The sequence below is a fragment of the Panicum hallii genome, chromosome 8 (assembly GCF_002211085.1).
Source record: "Panicum hallii strain FIL2 chromosome 8, PHallii_v3.1, whole genome shotgun sequence".
Taxonomy (NCBI): Eukaryota; Viridiplantae; Streptophyta; class Magnoliopsida; order Poales; family Poaceae; genus Panicum; species Panicum hallii.
In genome coordinates, this window is record NC_038049.1 from 133,610 (window position 1) to 151,350 (window position 17,741).

Below are 17,741 nucleotides of genomic sequence, written 5' to 3' on the forward strand. Positions count from 1 at the left end.
GTTTAGTAAGCCTGTCAGAAAAGCTGTTAGCTATCTAATTTACTATCTATCTATCTAGGCTTTTGCTATAAATTAATTAAAATTGCAGGATATGGTCGAAAAATGCCGCATAGAAACTTCCGTACACCTTCGCCGCCACAAGCTCAACAAACCAGCTGAGGTCATAATTGATGATGATGATGTGGAGGTTCTGGAAAACAGATTTTCATATGACAACTGTATATTCAACGCTGCTCTTCGCGGGGAAAGGGAATATGATGTGTTGTCAACACCTTCATTCATGGACAGAACTGGAACTTTTCTGCCTGTCTTTGACATGGACAACAGTATTCCAGCTGATGGTACCGACAAGGAGGTTCTGGAAAATTCATATGACAACTGTATATTCAACGCTGCTCTTTGCAGGGAAGGGGAATATCATGAAATCAATGTGGATGGGGCTGACATGGACAACAGTAAGCTGGAAAGCAATCACTACAGAAAAATAGGATATTTTCGTCAACCAGAAGCCGACGAAAATAGGCTCAATGCCGACGAAAATAGCTATTTTCGTCGGCCAACCGACGAAATTAGGCCGACGAAATAAAGTCGAAGAAAACAGGCGCTTTTTCGTCGGCAGCTGACGAAAATATGGTCCTAAATGGCCGCTGAAAATACTTGTCAGTAGTATTTTCGTCGGCTTCCAAGGCCGACGAAAATAGGTCACGTATTTTCATCAGCCCGTGGCCGACGAAATTACTTGTACTATTTTTGTCGGCTACGACCTTGGCCGACGAAATTACATCTAGCCAGCGAAAAGCAGACAATCTTGGTTTAAAACAGGTTGTGAAAGAGCTCTCAAAATAATGGACGAGACTTCACATACTTGCACACTGACCAGGGAGAATACAGGAGCAGAGGCAGTAAGAACCTCTCACACAGAAAATAGCAATGCCTGAATTAACACCAAGCAATAGATCAACTGAAAGTTTTGGAGTATAATTTTACGGACCGACCAGCCTAAAAGAAAAGTTCAATCACGGCTGTCTACATGACTTATCTGATAAATTATCTTGCTAATCCATCAACAAAAACTGGAATAGAAACAATATAATTTGTCCAGCTGACTATACAAGTCATACTAGCAAGTCGGTCGTTTGGTTGTTTGAGTGGAAGTGACAAAAGATGTCTCTAGAAGGAAGATGGAAGCATCCCATTACAAGGTTGCCCCAATGTTATGGTTAGGGACACTAGTTGATCCATCAATAACCCAGGTCTCCTTATTCTGTACTTGAAGATTTAAAGGTACCTGTACAAAATGAAAATGCAAACATAATCAAAGTATTGTAAAGGAAGCCTCAAATATGGATAATTTCCATCAATGAACAATACTTTCACTTGAACCAATATGTAATCTATATAAATACTTCCAAACTTCATAAATATTACTAAGAAAAATGATGCACACTTTGCTCATTCACTTATTTAATTCATCAAGTATGGGCAGTCTTTGTCTCCAGATAAATACACATATTGGCATATTGCAGAAATAGGAGAAGCATAAGTTTCAGTAGTTTGACTCACATCAAGATCCAGAAGCTCTATTTGTTCGTTGGATATTTTCTTGCTCGAGTGGCATGCCATAAGTACTCAAGATGTCTAAAAGCTGTTGAATTCTCCTGTCAACTTCTTTGCATTTGATCTCAACTACCTTAAGATGCCTGCACACCAATGGTTGTTCCAATGGCAAATAACTTAGAAAGCAGGTAACAGATATTCAATAACACATGCCACATGTCTAAAAAAAATACCATACCTTAGAAAGCTGGAATATAAGCTTCTCAATAATAGGTGAATGGCTGAAGAAGCAAGTTAATATATTGAGATCAACAGCAACACCAGGACAGAACTCACTGAGTAACAATGTATACATTATAGATGCACTATACACAAATATATCCCTATACTTCCCATATCAAGTAAGTCATGCAGAAGTTTGAATCACACTAATTACTGCATGTCAATCCTTTCTTAGCTACGTATGTATTTCCATGGATTTAAGAAGTAAAAGCATATTGCAGCCTGCATGAAAAAAAATATAAAACAATCATGCTGAATTGAATCAGGTAAAAAGGATAAATACCACATTCGAATCACTGGTTGTACTGCGCGCACGTGATAATTCACCAATCTAAGATCCAAAACAGCAACACCACTTCATCAATACCTAAGTTGATTCACCAAGCAATATAATAATTAGTGATGACGAGCTCAGATCTTGGATGGGTACCTTGTTGCTTGCTGCTCCTTCTTCCCCGCGAATCCTGCTCATCCCCGCGGCGGGGGCGGGGGCGGCGGGCCACGCGGGAGGCGGGGGCGCGGGGCCGGCCGGTGCGCGCGGCGCGGCGGGGGCAGCCGGGGCGCGGGGGGGGGGGGGGCGGAGTGCGGGAGCGGCAGGGGCGGCGGTCGGCCGGGGCGAGGGGGCCCGGGGGCGGGCGGGAGTTATAAGTGCGGCGGCTGGCGGCTGGCTTGCGTGGCGATTTATGGTACACATATTTTCGTCGGCTTAATGGGCCGACGAAAATAAAGAGGTTAATTTCGTGGGTCTGAGAGGGCTGACGATAAATAAACAAGTTAATTTCGTGGGCCTGGGCCCACGAAATTAACTTTTATTTGGAGTCCTTTTTACAGTTAAAGTTAAACAAGTACAATTTCCAGTACAATTTCCACTAAAAAATAGTAACTTTTATTTGGAGTCCTTTTTACTTTTGAATGTATTTGCCCAACCTACCACAACTGTGGGTGGCAAATTGCCTGAGGAACAAGCATTTGCGTTTCCTTCCCATCTTTAAGTGGCAAGAAGAAAACGTAATGCAGCAACATAAAATTTAACATGGTTATGAACAAAAGGTAGTGACGCCAAAGATCACAGTTCATTAAAGAATAACAGGTACATGAATCACTCAATGTCTAAAACAGTTTGTATGAAAGATGACAGAGTGGATCCTTCCATGGAAATATTTCTAAAACACGATAACTATTGCTGCCCAACACTTAATTCACACTAATATGCTCTTACCATACCATGGAGAAGACAACGACAAAAAAAAAAATCAAAAGGGCGCAGCGATAAGCAGCTGCCAAAGTGTGCAGCTGGCAAACAAATTCACCTCATGCTTAACAAACATTATGATAGCTTGTACATATCACCAGAGCTGCTGTACCATGCACCTTCCTATTCTACGCAGAAGTGTCTCACATAAATCTATCACACACCACATGATCACCTTTAGTGTGCATGCTCTCATCCAGCATACAAACATGCATGTAGTTATGCAGGAGCGGTCTTCTCACTTCATCAATAGTCAAATTTTAAAAAAGGAATTTGATCTTGGTGGGTAAGCTTCTTACAAATATCATAAGCCAAATAACTGCAGACATCTGTACAAAATCATGATCCTGAGCTATCAACTTCCTCTTACTCAACTTCTTGTTATCTTCTCAGTAGAACTTTGTTACCCAAAATTAGTTATGTTACTAGCATTAGTGTTATCATCACTCGAGGTAGTCACCGCAGAAGTCAATGGGAGCCTAGTCATGGTCAACAAAGCCAATAGGGTGAACAAGGTTCATATGGCAAATCCCCTAATAGCCTGCATGTCAATTTAGTACTATTCTAGGTAAATAGTCTTACCGTGCTCATCAGCAAAGTCAATAGGGTTAGCATTAAGGATTGTTGTCAACAAGGTGTTGAAAAGCACACATCAGATGCCTCAATGACCACTGTTCCCATCACACAATCATAGAGATTAGGGTAAACTCATCGTGCATAGGTTCCAGTCATCTGCCATAGGTAAGATCCATCCTCTTTCCTTTTGCCAAGTTAGTAGAATATCTAGTGTTGTGACACCAGTCTTTGGATCAGAGGGTAATAGAAGAGTCATAGGGTCAGCCTTATCATGATCAACTAATTCTATCCTCTTCCTCTTGCCCAAGTTAGTTACAGTGTTATCCGAGTATCCAGTGTTGTGACCAGCATTCTTTGGATCTTAGGGTAACATAAGAGTCATGGGTCCACCTCATCATGATCAACAAAACATGTAGGCTGGCTGGGCTCATTTGGCAAAATTAGTCATATTCCTCATAGACAGTCTCCTCAGGGTAACAACAGCCCATGTTGATGTCGAGCCATTTCCAGTACCCTTCAGACCTACATAACGCTTGGACTACATGCAGATATATAGGTAACTTGTAATGGAGCAACAACAACTTGATGATATCAGAACGAGTGTACTTGCCAGTGAGAGCTGCCAGCTTCTTACTGAAAGAAGCATTGCGCTATTCCGGTTTACGATCACCAACCAACAACCAGCAGCCATAACATCAATATGCTCCTGATCCTCAAAAGTCAGCTTAGCTACCTCCTCCTCCTCCTACTGCCGCCCATGAGACATCTTGATCTTTACATCTTTGTTGTATTCACGCAACTCCTCGAAAAAAGGGTGCATAGCATCTATACCGATGCCAAGATAACAAAGACTCTCATAGATAGCCTGTATTTTTGGTATTGCAGATGATCCAAAAGATTCAATGATGTCATCCTTGTAAATGGAGGCCAGCTTGATGCTTAGCCACGCTCTTCCCTCAGAGGTTAACAGAGCTGCATAATAGCAAGCCAGAATTTCATGCAGTGCTCCCACATCCAGCACGTTCAACAAATAAGAGACATCTAGAGAAAGATCAGACATGACATTATCTCCGAAGACTTGCTTCATTAGGCTCTCAAACAGTTTTTCACTTGCTTGAAACCCATAAACTCTACCTTGTCCTTCCCTGATATTTTATCATGTAGTGGCTTCTTGATGCAGAATGTACCATGCAGAGTTGAGACTTCGAGGTTTCTCTCAACTAGTGCAAGTGCAATACAATAACCACGCCACCTGTTTCTGGAGACTAGTTTTATAGCAGACCTCCACAATTTCTAGCATTCATATTGCATAATCAATGGCTTGCCGTCGTAATTATTAATCAAATAGTTGCTTAATGTATCACAACCTGTATTCTCTTCTAATAAGGGACCGGGTCTTCCCAGCTGGTCAACTTGACATCTTTTGGATCATAGAAGCTGCAACAGCAACATTATAGGTAGTATGGTTACTACGGTAAGACAGACATGCTAGGATGTCCACATGGTTACTTCAGGATATGCTAGAGGATTCGATTTCAATTTTTTACACTGATCAAAATGAGCACAATAATATAAGCTAAATTCCGTTTCACGGAGATCAGGCATTTACCTAAGTTGCGTAAGGACACGAAGCTTCGGCCCCTGCTGGATGGGCTCCTTGCCTTCCCACGTGTTCGTGGAATATAGAAAGTAAAGCCTCTCTGGCATGCGCCGCAGGATGATCTTGGTGTCGGCCGGCCGAATGACCTTGGTCTGGACAGGTCCCGGCTGCGATGCGGTGGAAAAGGGCTGGCGTGTTACCTCGGTGCCACGAGCCATGGCGCCGACCCCCTAGGTCCAGAAACGCCAAACTTTCTCCAGAGTTCTGAATATGAAATTCTTTTGGAAAAAGGGTTAAGAAGCAAAAAGTATGGTTCACCTTTTCAATGACCTGTGTTGAAATTTTACTCATTCATGCGAGATTCATATATTCTATATGGTGGTGTAATAATACTAATTGGACTGGGCCGTGCTAGGGCCCAATCCTACTACACCACCCGTCGTCGTCGTCCATCTATCCTGGACTCACGGCTCACCAAAGACACCACCCACTCCTCGCTGCAACGAACTCCGCGCAAACTCTTAACCCTTTCACCCGCCGCCGCCCACCTCTCACCCACTGCCGTTGCCTAACTCCACCCACCTCTCGCCGCCTTTCCAGCCGCCGATCAATCACCGCCCCAACGCCGACATGATCGGGTTGAGGAGACTCTCGTTCTTGGCTCGTTCCATGGGGCTGGAGGTGTTCTCCGCACCCTTCAATCCGGTACCCACCACTCGCTGCGCCGCCGCCGTGGCCAAGAGCACCAGGTGCCTTTCCACCACGTCACAGCTGGGACCCATCCAGACCAAGGTCATTCGACCGGCCAACACCAAGATCATCCTGCCGCGCATGCTAGAGGGGCTTTACTTTCCATATTCCACGAACATGTGGGGGGGGGGGGGGAAGGAGCCCATCCAGCAGGGGCCGAAGCTTCCCGTCCTTACGCAACTCAGGTAAATGCCTGATCTCCGTGAAACGGAATTTAGCTTATGTTATTGTGCTCATTTTGATCAGTGTAAAAAATTGAAATCGAATCCCCTAGCATATCCTGAAGTAACCATATGAACATCCTAGCGTGCCTGTCTTACCGTAGTAACCATACTACGTATAATGTTGTTGCTGTTGCAGCTTCTATGATCCAGAAGACGTCAAGTTGACCAGCTGGGAAGACCCGGTCCCTTATCTAAAGAGAATACCGGCTGTTGGTACAGTAAGCAACTTCTTGATTAATAATTATGACGGCAAGCCATTGATTATGCAATATGAATGCCAAAAATTGTGGAGGTCTGCCATAAAACTAGTCTCCAGGAACAGGCAGCATGGTTATTGTATTGCACCTGCGCTAGTCGAGGGAAACCTCGGAGTCTCAACTCTGCATGGTACATTCCGCATCAACGAGCCACTACATGATAAAATATCAGGGAAGGACAAGTTAGAGTTTATAGGTTTCAAGCAAGTGAAGAAACTGTTTGAGAGCCTAATGAAACAAGTCTACGAAGATAATATCATCTCTGATCTTTCTCTAGATGTCTCTCATTTGCTGAACGTGCTGGATGTGGGAGCACTGCATGAAATCCCGGCTTGCTATCATGCAGCTCTGTTAACCTCTGAGGGAAGAGCGTGGCTAAAATGAAGCTGACCTCCATTTTCAAGGATGACATCATTAAATCTTTTGGATCATCTACGATACCAAAAATACAGGCTATCTATAAGAGTCTTGGTTATCTTGGCATCGGTATAGATGCTATGCACCCTTTTTTCGAGGAGTTGCGTGAATACAACAAAGATGTAAAGAGCAAGATGTCTCATGGGCAGCAGCAGCAGGAGGAGGTAACTGAGCTGACTTTTGAGGATCAGGAGCATATTGATGTTATGGCTGCTGGTTGTTGGTTGGTGACCATAAACCGCAATGGCGCAATGCATCCTTTCAGTAAGAAGCTGGCAGCTCTTATTGGCAAGTACACTCGTTCTGATATCATCAAGTTGCTCCATTACAAGTTACCTATGTATCTGCATGTAGTCCAAGCGTTATGTAGATCTGAAGGGTACTAGAAATGGCTCGACATCAACATAGGCCGTTGTTACCTGAGGAGACTGTCTATGAGGAATAGGACTAACTTTGCCAAATAAGCCCAGGCAGCCTACATGTTTTGTTGATTAAGATGAGGCTGACCCATGACTCTTATGTTCCCCTAAGATCCAAAGGATGCTGGTCACAGTACTGGATACTCGGATAACACTGTAACTAACTTGGGCAAGAGGAAGAGGATGGAACTAGTTGATCATGATAAGGCTGACCCCATGACTCTTCTATTACCCTCCGATCCAAAGACTGGTGTCACAACACTAGATACTCTACTAACTCGGGCAAAAGAAAAGAGGATGGAACTAACCTATAGCAGATGATTGGAACCTATGCACGATGAGTTTACCCTAACATCTATGATTGTGTGATGGGAACAGTGGTCATTGAGGCATCTGATGTGTGCTTTTCAACACCTTGTTGACAACAATCCTTAATGCTAACCCTATTGACTTTGCTGATGAGCACCGTAAGACTATTTATCTAGAATAGTACTAAATTGATATGCAGGCTATTGGGGGATTTGCCATATGAACCTTGTTCACTCTACTGACTTTGTTGACCATGACTAGGCTCCCATTGACTTCTGAGGTGACTACCTCGAGTGATGATAATACTAATGCTGCTAACATAACTAATTTTGGGTAACAAAGTTCTACTGATAAGATAATAACCAAGTTGAGTAAAAGGAAGTTGATAGCTCAGGATCATAATTTTGTACAGATGTCTGCAGTTATTTGGCTTATGACATTTCTAGGAAGCTTACCCACCAAGATCAAATCTCTTTTTTAAGATCTGACTATCGATGAAGTGAGAAGACCCATCCTGCATAACTACATGCATCTTTGTATGCTGGATGAGAGCATGCACACTAAAGGTGATCATGTGGTATGTGACAGGTTTATGTGAGACACTTCTGCGCAGAATAGGAAGGTGCATGGTACAGCAGCTCTGGTGAGATGTACGAGCTATCATAATGTTTGTTAAGCATGAGGTGAATTTGTTTGCCAGCTGCACGCTTTGGCAGTTGCTTATCGCTGCGCCCTTTTGATATTTTTTTTTGTCGTTATCTTCTCCATGGTGGTAAGAGCATGTTAATGTAAATTAAGTGTTGGGCAGCAATAGTTATCGTGTTTTAGAAATATTTCCATGGAAGGATCCACTCTGTCATCTTTCATACAAACTGTTTTAGACATGGATGTGGTGACTTCTTTCAATTTCAATATCAAACATTGAGTGATTCACGTACCTGTTATTCTTTAATAAACTGTGATCTTTGGCGTCACTACTTTTTTTCATGAACCATGTTAAATTTTATGTTGCTGCATTACCTTTTCTTCTTGCCACTTAAAAATGGGAAGGAAACGCAAATGCTTGTTCCTCAGGCAATTTGCCACCCACAGTTGTGGTAGGTTGGGCAAATACATTCAAAAGTAAAAAGGACTCTAAATAAAAGTTACTATTTTTTAGTGGAAATTGTACTTGTTAAGCACAGGCAAGTCTAATTTTGGAACAGAACAGAAAGAATAGGTAATAGTTGCACTAGCTACTTCTTAAAATGCATATTGTACAACAGGTCTGCACTTGATATAAGTGACTAGTTTGGTAATTTACACGTTATCTGGAATAAATTTATCATCAGTACTTTCTCATTGCTGCAGCTTTTTGTTCATGGTGTCTGCTGATGTATCCAGTGATATTTATCATTTGTACTATACTGTTGTGGACATCTTGTAGTTTTTTTATTATTCTTTTTGTAAACTTCCTTTTACAGTTTCAAATGTTCCATTCTACATTACTATCAAGTATTAGTTTGCAGAGAAGACTGCATATGGAATGAGCATTCTGTCTTTGGTGTCTTTCTTACTTTGCCACCAGTGACAGTTATATCTGTGTACCAAATGAATTATATTGGCAAGTGTCATACAATAAAGTTTTCTTCTGTATGAGAAAATTAGCTTTAATACTATAATGGAAGTGTGAAAATTTTGAAAACAACATTCAGGATGTATTTAGCACTTTGCTTTTATTGTATTGCCAAACTCTTGCTTTGCGTATAAACACTGGTGCAGAGTTTGCTTATGTAGAGGCGTTTATTATTTGGATGCGGTGGGAGGCTGCTGCTGTAGTGTCTGCATGTTTGACTATTAGGAAATTGTTGTGCATTTTTTTCCATAAACCTTGTACTTTAGCTTGTGAGTTATAAAGAAAATGTGGTTGGTGTGTGTGTGTGTGTTGGGGGGGGGGGGGGGGGGGGTTGGCAAACTTGATATTCCATACTGAACCGAAGGAGATCATCCACCATTCCCAATGGACATCTGAGGCATTGCTGGAAGTGTCCCAAATGGATTCGAAACAGGAGCAGGTTGCATGACCATATTGGATTGGCTAGGAGTTCTGCTCCAAAATGCAACAGGATATTGTCAAGTTAAAACGAATAATGTATAACGTCAGGATAAAAACATTCATATGTATTGTCAAAACTCATTTGCAAATTCTGAGGATAACTATGATCGAAGTCAAGACCATGTTCTTAGACTACGGATAACATAACCATATGGCATTTCCAAGTAATCACATATAAGCTACTAGCTAAAAAGAATCATTCAAGAACTTTTCTTCTTTGCCTACAACATCCATCTCCAAATTCGACTAATCACAATATAATTCCTTCGCCACATTATTACTAAAAAAAGGAAATAGAATATCAAGCTGAGAAGTAGCAAAAGATCATACTGCGGTCCAATGAGGGCCTGATTAGCTGTGTTGGAAAAACCAGGAAATCCACTTGTAGAAGCTGCAATATCAATGAAGGCATCCATTTGTTTAAAATTAAGATGCTCATATTAGTTTTGAAGATATAAATTATAAACAGAAGAGAATGATTTGGATACAAAATAACTGACCTGGTTGAGGCGGAGGTTGGAAGGAGAACATGTTTGGTGTTTGAGTAGGGGCAGGTTGTTGAAATGTTGGCTTAATAAGAAGCAAAGATGAAATTGTTAAAACATTGAACCAAAAATATATAAAAAGCTAAATATGATAAACGATTATCTAGTCTATAATATGGAAAAGGAAAAAAAAAGCAAGAGATGCTCACCATTGTAAAAAGTGAAGGTCCGCTGCCAAACAGACTGCCAGTATTAGGTGTGCTAAATAGGTTTCCAGAGGAGAAAGCTGGTGTACTCGATGGCTGTTGTGCAAATGCAGGGGAAGATTGAAATAGTGGGGCTGATTGAGTGTTAGCCAACAACAAGCCAGTGCCGAATAGACTTGAATTACGTGTTGTTGATGTGCCAAACAACGAAGATGAAGCAAAAGCAGGAGCAGTATTTGGAAACAAAGATGGTGAACTACTGCTGGAAATGCAGAAACACCTGTTTGTCCAAACATTGTGGTACTAGTGGACGATGTGAATGGGCTCGAACTTGCAACTGGTGTATTGTTAAATGAGGTGTTGAATAGTGATGCGCTAGTTGAACCATTCTTAGCAAATGGATTGTTTGATGAAAATGGGTTTGGAGTAGTTTGGCTAAATAGACTGCTTGTTGTAAAAGTATTCGGTGGTGTTGATGATGGAAAGGTAGGCGTCACTGTTGGAGTTCCAGAAGGGTTTGGTCCGCCTGTAAATCCAAACATTAAAAATTTAATACATATTTTACAGCATTTATATGGATCAAATAGATCTAGCAACATTGTAACAATAATAACAATTAATATAGGGAGCATCGAATAGTGTGTTTCTTTAGTTGATTCTAACTAGGGTTTAGGCTGTCTCATAACCCAGGGCATAATAGTGACTTGGTTACTGTTCATACAAAAATAAGCACGCTAAAATAATATATGAGATTAAACATGTGGTTGATGTGAGGACTTGCAAATCTAGCAATAATATTTACACAAATTTTACAGGAACAAGTTACATGGGCCAAATAATAATAAACAATTAATAAAGAAAGTATCAAATAACAGCATGTTTTATTCATATATTCTATTTAGGGCTTAAGCTGTAGCATGGAGTCATGGACCACGGCATAATAGTTAATTGGTTACTCCAGAATCATACAAAAATAAGCATGCTACAAGAATACACGGATTAAACATATAGTTTCAAAAGTGTTTGCAAATCAAGCAAAGCATTCCCAAATTATTCCCCTCACCCTTGTCTCCGCGCTGGTAATCTTCCCACCTCAATTCTTCATGACTCTTGTCTTTGTATTCAGGCATCGCTGATATGGAATCAAGTTTTGCAGCAGGCTGAGTACCACTGGTAGTACCGTCAACATCTGGTGTTTGAGCATAAGGTTTTATTCTAGTCCCTCCAGCTTGATTACCAAATTGTGCTTGCCCAAAAGCGGGTGCTGCTGTCTGTGAGCCTGAAAGTCAAAGTGAGAAAACAATTGATGAGACGGATAAATGATGCCATGGACAGGGTAAAAGCGGCAAAAAAGAAAGATCTGCAGTAGAATTGGACTGCTGAAGTGAGAAAAAACAAAAGAATCAGTAAACATACTCGATTGCTACATTATTTGGAGTTGAATAGAACAATTGATTGATCATATATTACAGCTAAGAAATTATGGGTTACAATAGGAAAACCTACCAAATGCTGGAGTCTGCACCGAAAGGTGATGTTGTTCCAAAGGGAGAACTACCAGAGGAAACTGCCGTTTGTCCAAAAGATGGTGAAGAACCAAAACTGAATGCATTGGTTGATGTGCCAAATGAAGGTGTGCTGGAAGATCCAAAAGCTGGAGTAGTACTACTCACACCAAATGCTGTGGTCGCTGAAGTTCCAAAACCAGGAGCTGATGAACCAAATGCCGGGGTGCTAGAAGCACCAAATAAAGATGGCGCTGTGGAACCAAATGCTGGGGTGGTCGTGGCGCCAAAAGCCGGTGTAGTTGTGGTGCCAAAGGCTGGTGTAGTTACACCAAATGCCGGCGTAGTTGTGGTACCGAATGTCGGTGTAGTTGATGTACCAAAAGTGCTGCTGCCAAATGTCGGTTGTGTTTGCTGGAACGTGCTACCAAAAGGACTTGACTGGCTAGGAGATGATCCAAAACCCCCGAAGCTTGGCTTTTGTCCAAATAAAGATCCTATAACATGTGCAGAGCACAGTGTGACATAGACATCATCTATAATTATATATACATCACTGTTGATCTAAAGAATAACAGATTCATGAATTGAGATAATGTAGCTTGGGTAGCTATGTAGAACAATTGTAGAATGCAGTATCAGAAACTAATTAAAAAAATTAAACAAATCTTGCAAGACGTGGGAAAAACAGCAATACTGGCAGGTGATGTTTCCAGTGTCAGGGCTTTAGAACTTCGAAAATCTAGGACAATCAGCACAGTGACTCGGCAGGAAAGGGAACAATCAGCGGATGCATACTACATACCAGAGCCAAAGGTAGAGGATGTAGCACCAAAGGCAGGAGTGGGCGATGCACCGAAAGCTGGAGAGCTCCCGAACAGAGAGGAGGACGGGGTGCCAAACGTGGGAGTGGATTGCTGCTGGCCAAACGCAGCAGTGGATGTAGTGCCAAATGTAGGAGTGGACTGCTGCTGGCCAAATGCACCAGTGGATGTAGTGCCGAAAAGTGAGCTTCCAGTCTGTGCCCCAAAAGTTGTGGTTGGGCTGCCAAATGGTTTTGGCGCAAAGGGGTTGCTAGCAGCAGGGGTAGCCTGGCCGAATCCCTGCTGGGTTCCGAATGAGTTCTGGCCAAATGGGCTGGTTGATGACTGCCCAAATGCTGCAATGAAGATAGCACACATGAGTGATGAGACGATAATCAATCAAGAGAAACAACATTGCGAAAAATACACTCTCCAAGCTGACATGTAAGTGTCACAGAAAGCTAAACTAAAACCGAATAAGGAGTGAACAATCATAATCATGTATTGTGCTGTATTGTATGAGCAGGATTTATGATTAATAATAACCAAAAAGGGCCAGAACTGAGGCATTTGCTTGTTTGCAAGGTCTCTTCCTTGGTTGACAATGAGAAGGAAAAGGAGAGTCCGTGGGCATAAATCCGGTCCTCCACATTAGCAGGGCCTAGCTTAGGTATTCCACGGATCGTTGCAAGTACGCACTGCAACTACCAAGACTCTATTTGATCGAAATCGGGACAGCAAACGAAACCCTAGCGTGGGCAGGCATCCATCAATCCAGATATGGACTCGAAAGCGCAATAGAGCAGCAATCCATACAGATGGTAGGAGAATAGAGGATTTATAAGCGAACGGGAAAAGTATGCCGAAGGAATCCAATGTGATGGAATCGACGAGAATAGGAGGGGAGGCTGCTTACGGTTGGTGGAGCCGAACATGGCTGCTGCTGAGCTGATGATGACGATGCTTCTTCTGGCGTGAGGAAGGAGGAGGCGACGCGACGCAAGGGAAGGCTAGTCCCCTCTCGATCACCGGCGGCGGCGTGCGGCGTGCCCTCTTCTCGTTTGGGGAGGAAGAGGGAGGGAGAGAGGGGGAGGCGCTCAGAGGCAGAGGCGAAGGGGATCCAGTCCAGCCCAGCGTGAAGAAGAGATTGATACGGGGCGCCTGTTTGTCTCAATGAAAGGTGGGGCCCTGATTACGCCGCGGCTTTATACAGCGACCTGAAACCGCAGTAGCTTGCATCCGACGCTGCTCCTTGCCGCGTTCTAGTTCAGGGAGCGTGCCTTCAACGCAGTCAGGCCAGGCCGGACAAGAAGGCAGGAAGATGACGGGGCTTCATTTAAGTTGGGCCCAAAAGGATTGGGAGGCCCAGCAGGAGCAGGAACGTCTGGGTGCCCATGGACCAACATACACCCGCGTGGCTCCGAAAAACTTATACACTTTCCCAAACGTGGGAAGCTCATACAATCCATACGGTTATATGTTACCAGAGGTGACAATTTTACCGACCATCACCTAAGAATCCCCTGTCAACTATATTTAATCGGCCGTCAGCCCAAAAGTCCGGTGCATGGACCGTTTGCGCGCACACTCCACGGTAAGAAAAATTTGTGCATCATACCGTAGCATATGGAGAAGTTATTGAAAATGATTGAAAATGACGTGTAAATAAAATATAAATATAAAAGTAGACAATTACATGACTCCACTTCAACACCAAAAAAGTCATACATCCCAAATCGAGTATCTAAATTAAATTCCTATTTCACCACGAGAGACTATATTTGGAATAATTTTGCAAAAAAATATTTTGAATGCAAGATAATTAATTTTAACTATTGCGAACAAATGAACAAATGATTGCTTTATACAAACAAAATGATTAAACTAGATGAAAAAAAAGTTGCACATTGCGAATATTTAAAAACTAAATATCACGAACAAATGAGTTCACATCACGAAACAATTTAGTCTATAAATCAAATAAATGATTTAATATCATGAATAAATTAGTCTACAAAATGAATAAAATATTAACTTTACATGAAGAACAAATATACACACAACACGAACAAATTATCCATACACACGAGCAAAATTATCCTTATAGACGAACAAAATAAAAAACAACGAAAATTAGCAAAAGATTATAAAAATATTTATACAAAATAAATAATAAATAAAAAATGAATGTAAAAACAGACAAACAAAATATAATACAGCAGGTAGTATACAAAAGAAAAGAAAAAAGAAAAGAGCCCACAAAGAAAAAAGAAAAAGTGAAAAAATAAAAGAAGAAGGGGATAAAAAGTTGAGAATAAAGCTAAGATGGAAAACAATAAAAAATAAAACAATTATTATCACCAAAAAAAGGATATATAAAATTAAATAAAAATAGAGGAAATTTAGTATAAACCAAAAATAGAAAACAAAGAAAGGAAAAGAAAAAAGGTACAATCTTGTTACAAGAAAGAAAGGAAAAAAAATGTAAAAATAATCAAATGAATATAAAGAAGAAGTCTTAAAAATAGAAAAACAAAGAAGTCTTAAAAATAGAAAAACAAGTTGTATAAAAAGAAAAATAAACTAAAAAGGAAAATCAAAAAGAAAAGAAAAGAAAATAAAACTAAAACAAAGAAGTGAATAAAAAATAAAAATAGATAAAATAGAATAATAAATTAAAAAATTAAAAAGTAATGTTGAAGGCAAAAGGAAAAGAAAACATAACAAAAAATTTGCAAATGGGCCGCAACCACGCTGTGTCCCTCACTACGCATAAAAAGGTGAAAATCTAATGACGGGCTGAATTCAATTTAACTCTGGGCGTCTTTCTCCGTCCGCATGGGCCAAAAGCTAGACAGGCCACTAAGGTGATAACGGGCCGAGTTGTCGTGAAAGTTAAACGGGTCACATTACTTCTTCAGGTGATGGCAGGCTGATTTGTCGCACGCGATATATAGCTCTCCCGCATTCAACTTCCAATATTAGAGATTCGTGCACATCTTCGGAACCGTCTGATCCATCTTCTTCTTCCTCCACGTGACTACTTCTGAGGGTCCCCTCAGCCGCCGTTGTGGGGGTGTTAGGGCTTCGAGTTCGGGGGCTTAGAAGGAGGCCTGGGGTGTGTCGGTCTTTAACCGGCTGCCCACCGAGGGATATACCCAAGGTGGTAGGTTTTGGGTGAGGGGACGCCGAGATCAGGAACTCGAAGGTACAAGGAACACAAAGCTTAGACAGGTTCGGGCCGCTAGGTGCGTAATACCCTACATCCTGTATGGTGGTTTGTATTATCTTAGGTGTAGAATGATCTAGAGATTCTCTTTTGAGAGGGGTCCCTGTCCTCCCTTATATATCCGGGAGGCCAGGGTTACAAAGATGCTAACCAACACCAGCTAAGGAATCATACCAGAACATATCTCGTGTAGATTCCCTCTGTATCGGTTAGCTCTATCTCCTACTTAAACGGGATAAGTAAGAGATAAACGAGATAAATAAGAGATAAGACGGACTTAATCTCTTAAACTACGCTATGTACACAGCCCCGTAGCCCCGGGTCTGACAAGCCCCCAAACTCTTCGTAGCTGAGTACTGCAGGCTTATCAAGTACTTTCAAAGTAGTCTTCGGCTTCTTTGAAGCTCCATCTTGAAGTCCTTCGAGTACTTACTCGGCTGCATCGAAGCTATGAGGTGCTCATACCCCGAATTTTATCCTTGATATGGTGTGCGATTCAAAAATCGCACTCCATATGGAGTAGCCCCCGAGCCTTAGGTTGAATCGGAGAATCAGGCTGAGGGTCACATTAGTCTGTAATCCTCCTTACTTTTCAAATAAATTTAAAAAATAAGTAGTCGATGCCACGTATCCCGCAACCCCCGAGCCTTGAATCCAAATCTCTCAAATTTGGAAAAAAGGATCCAAGAATCGTGACATTGGTGTTACTCTGAAATCCCGAGAAAAACTCTTCGTCTTCTGCATAGTGAAATTAAGCCTCCCGCTGGTTTATTTAACCACGCGGTGACTTAAGGTTTCTTCTGCACTCTCAGTCTTCATATGAGTCATCTTCGAGTAGTTTTACGCGTCCAGCCCCCGAGCTTACGAGCCAGGAGAGCCAAAGGAGGCATGTCGAGTAGTGCGCATCACCCAGCCCCCAAGCCTGGGAACTAGCATAACTGTGATGGCACGCCGTGCTGCCTGGAGGGTTGTTGCCGAAGCTTGATCTGAAAAAAGACAATGCGTACATTATGTAGCATAATGCGAAGATACCGAGTAGTACTCAGTAATAATATGAAGGAACCAAAATTTATTTGGTGTAAAAATTTCGCGTCTTGCTCTTGCTAGGCCATGTAATTTCCCCGGGCAGTTAGCCTGTTACGTTTAAGCACCTGATCCCTGATGGCCGTAGACCATAGCGTAGGGAGCTTAGCCGCATGCACGCGTAGGAGCATAGGCTTACAGAAGAGTCGAGGTTTCACGGATTAAGGCGTGTGCTACCCGAGTACTTTAGCAACCGTTAAGAGAAGACAAAGAAATTGTCATGCGACAAAGAGGATGCGCGGTGCGCATAAAGTAGTCGGCGATGTGTAGCTCTGGAGGGTTTTGTACCCATCGAGAGACATACATGCATAAGTAGTCGGCGAGAGCGTGTGTGGCAACACACAAAGATCTATACTTCCATAGGGTGTAGTCCCATGAAGCCTCCAGCACTCAGAACACAACCTTGTGGCATAGCCTCCGTAGTCAGTGTCCTAAGGCCGTGGCAAAGCTGCCAGCACTCGGTGCATTAAGTCTGTGGCAGAGCCTCCAGTACTCTGTGCACCAAAGCTGTGGCTGTCGGTCTAGCATCCCAGGAGTAGTCGATCAAGGCATAGCCCCCGAGGATTTCATGCCCATCTAGAGGCGTACCCGAAAAGGTAGCCGATCCTGTGAAGAACAAGTCGGAAAAGGTATAAATCACTTAGCTTAATTCGTGGACGAATATCGATGAAGCCGTGGAGCTCGTTGATGGA

General features: G+C 42.2%; 1 protein-coding gene and 1 long non-coding RNA gene across 4 annotated transcripts; both read right to left on the bottom strand.

Moving 5' to 3' along the window:
• Window positions 1–925: 925 nt before the first annotated feature.
• On the bottom strand, window positions 926–2,329 carry LOC112903119. Of its 2 annotated transcripts, none has more exons than XR_003230728.1 (5): window positions 2,270–2,329; window positions 2,123–2,170; window positions 1,796–1,838; window positions 1,564–1,700; window positions 926–1,288 (listed from the first exon to the last, which is right to left on the bottom strand). It is a non-coding gene; the product is annotated as an uncharacterized LOC112903119 (long non-coding RNA). The 2 variants fall into 2 exon arrangements; XR_003230729.1 differs by having other exon boundaries at window positions 1,796–1,892; window positions 2,270–2,320.
• Window positions 2,330–5,015: 2,686 nt separating this feature from the next.
• Window positions 5,016–13,926, bottom strand: LOC112902350 (nuclear pore complex protein NUP98B-like). Of its 2 annotated transcripts, XM_025971384.1 has the most exons (9): window positions 13,654–13,926; window positions 12,740–13,093; window positions 12,103–12,431; window positions 11,936–11,996; window positions 11,493–11,708; window positions 10,433–10,955; window positions 10,239–10,308; window positions 10,069–10,129; window positions 5,016–9,729 (listed from the first exon to the last, which is right to left on the bottom strand). In XM_025971384.1, the coding sequence occupies exons 1-9, from the start codon at window positions 13,670–13,672 to the stop codon at window positions 9,533–9,535; spliced, it is 1,830 nt and encodes a 609-aa protein (XP_025827169.1). In that variant the 5' UTR covers window positions 13,673–13,926; the 3' UTR covers window positions 5,016–9,532. The 2 variants fall into 2 exon arrangements, with proteins under 2 accessions (XP_025827169.1, XP_025827170.1); XM_025971385.1 differs by lacking the exons at window positions 5,016–9,729; window positions 10,069–10,129; window positions 10,239–10,308; window positions 10,433–10,955; window positions 11,936–11,996 and having other exon boundaries at window positions 11,570–11,708; window positions 13,654–13,921.
• Window positions 13,927–17,741: the final 3,815 nt, after the last annotated feature.

Coding starts and splice junctions, on each gene's coding strand:
- LOC112902350 (XM_025971384.1), bottom strand. Junction 12,432..12,739: donor ATCCTCTACCTTTGGCTCTG/GTATGTAGTATG, acceptor CACATGTTATAG/GATCTTTATTTGGACAAAAG. Junction 11,997..12,102: donor CAGCGACCACAGCATTTGGT/GTGAGTAGTACT, acceptor GACAAACGGCAG/TTTCCTCTGGTAGTTCTCCC.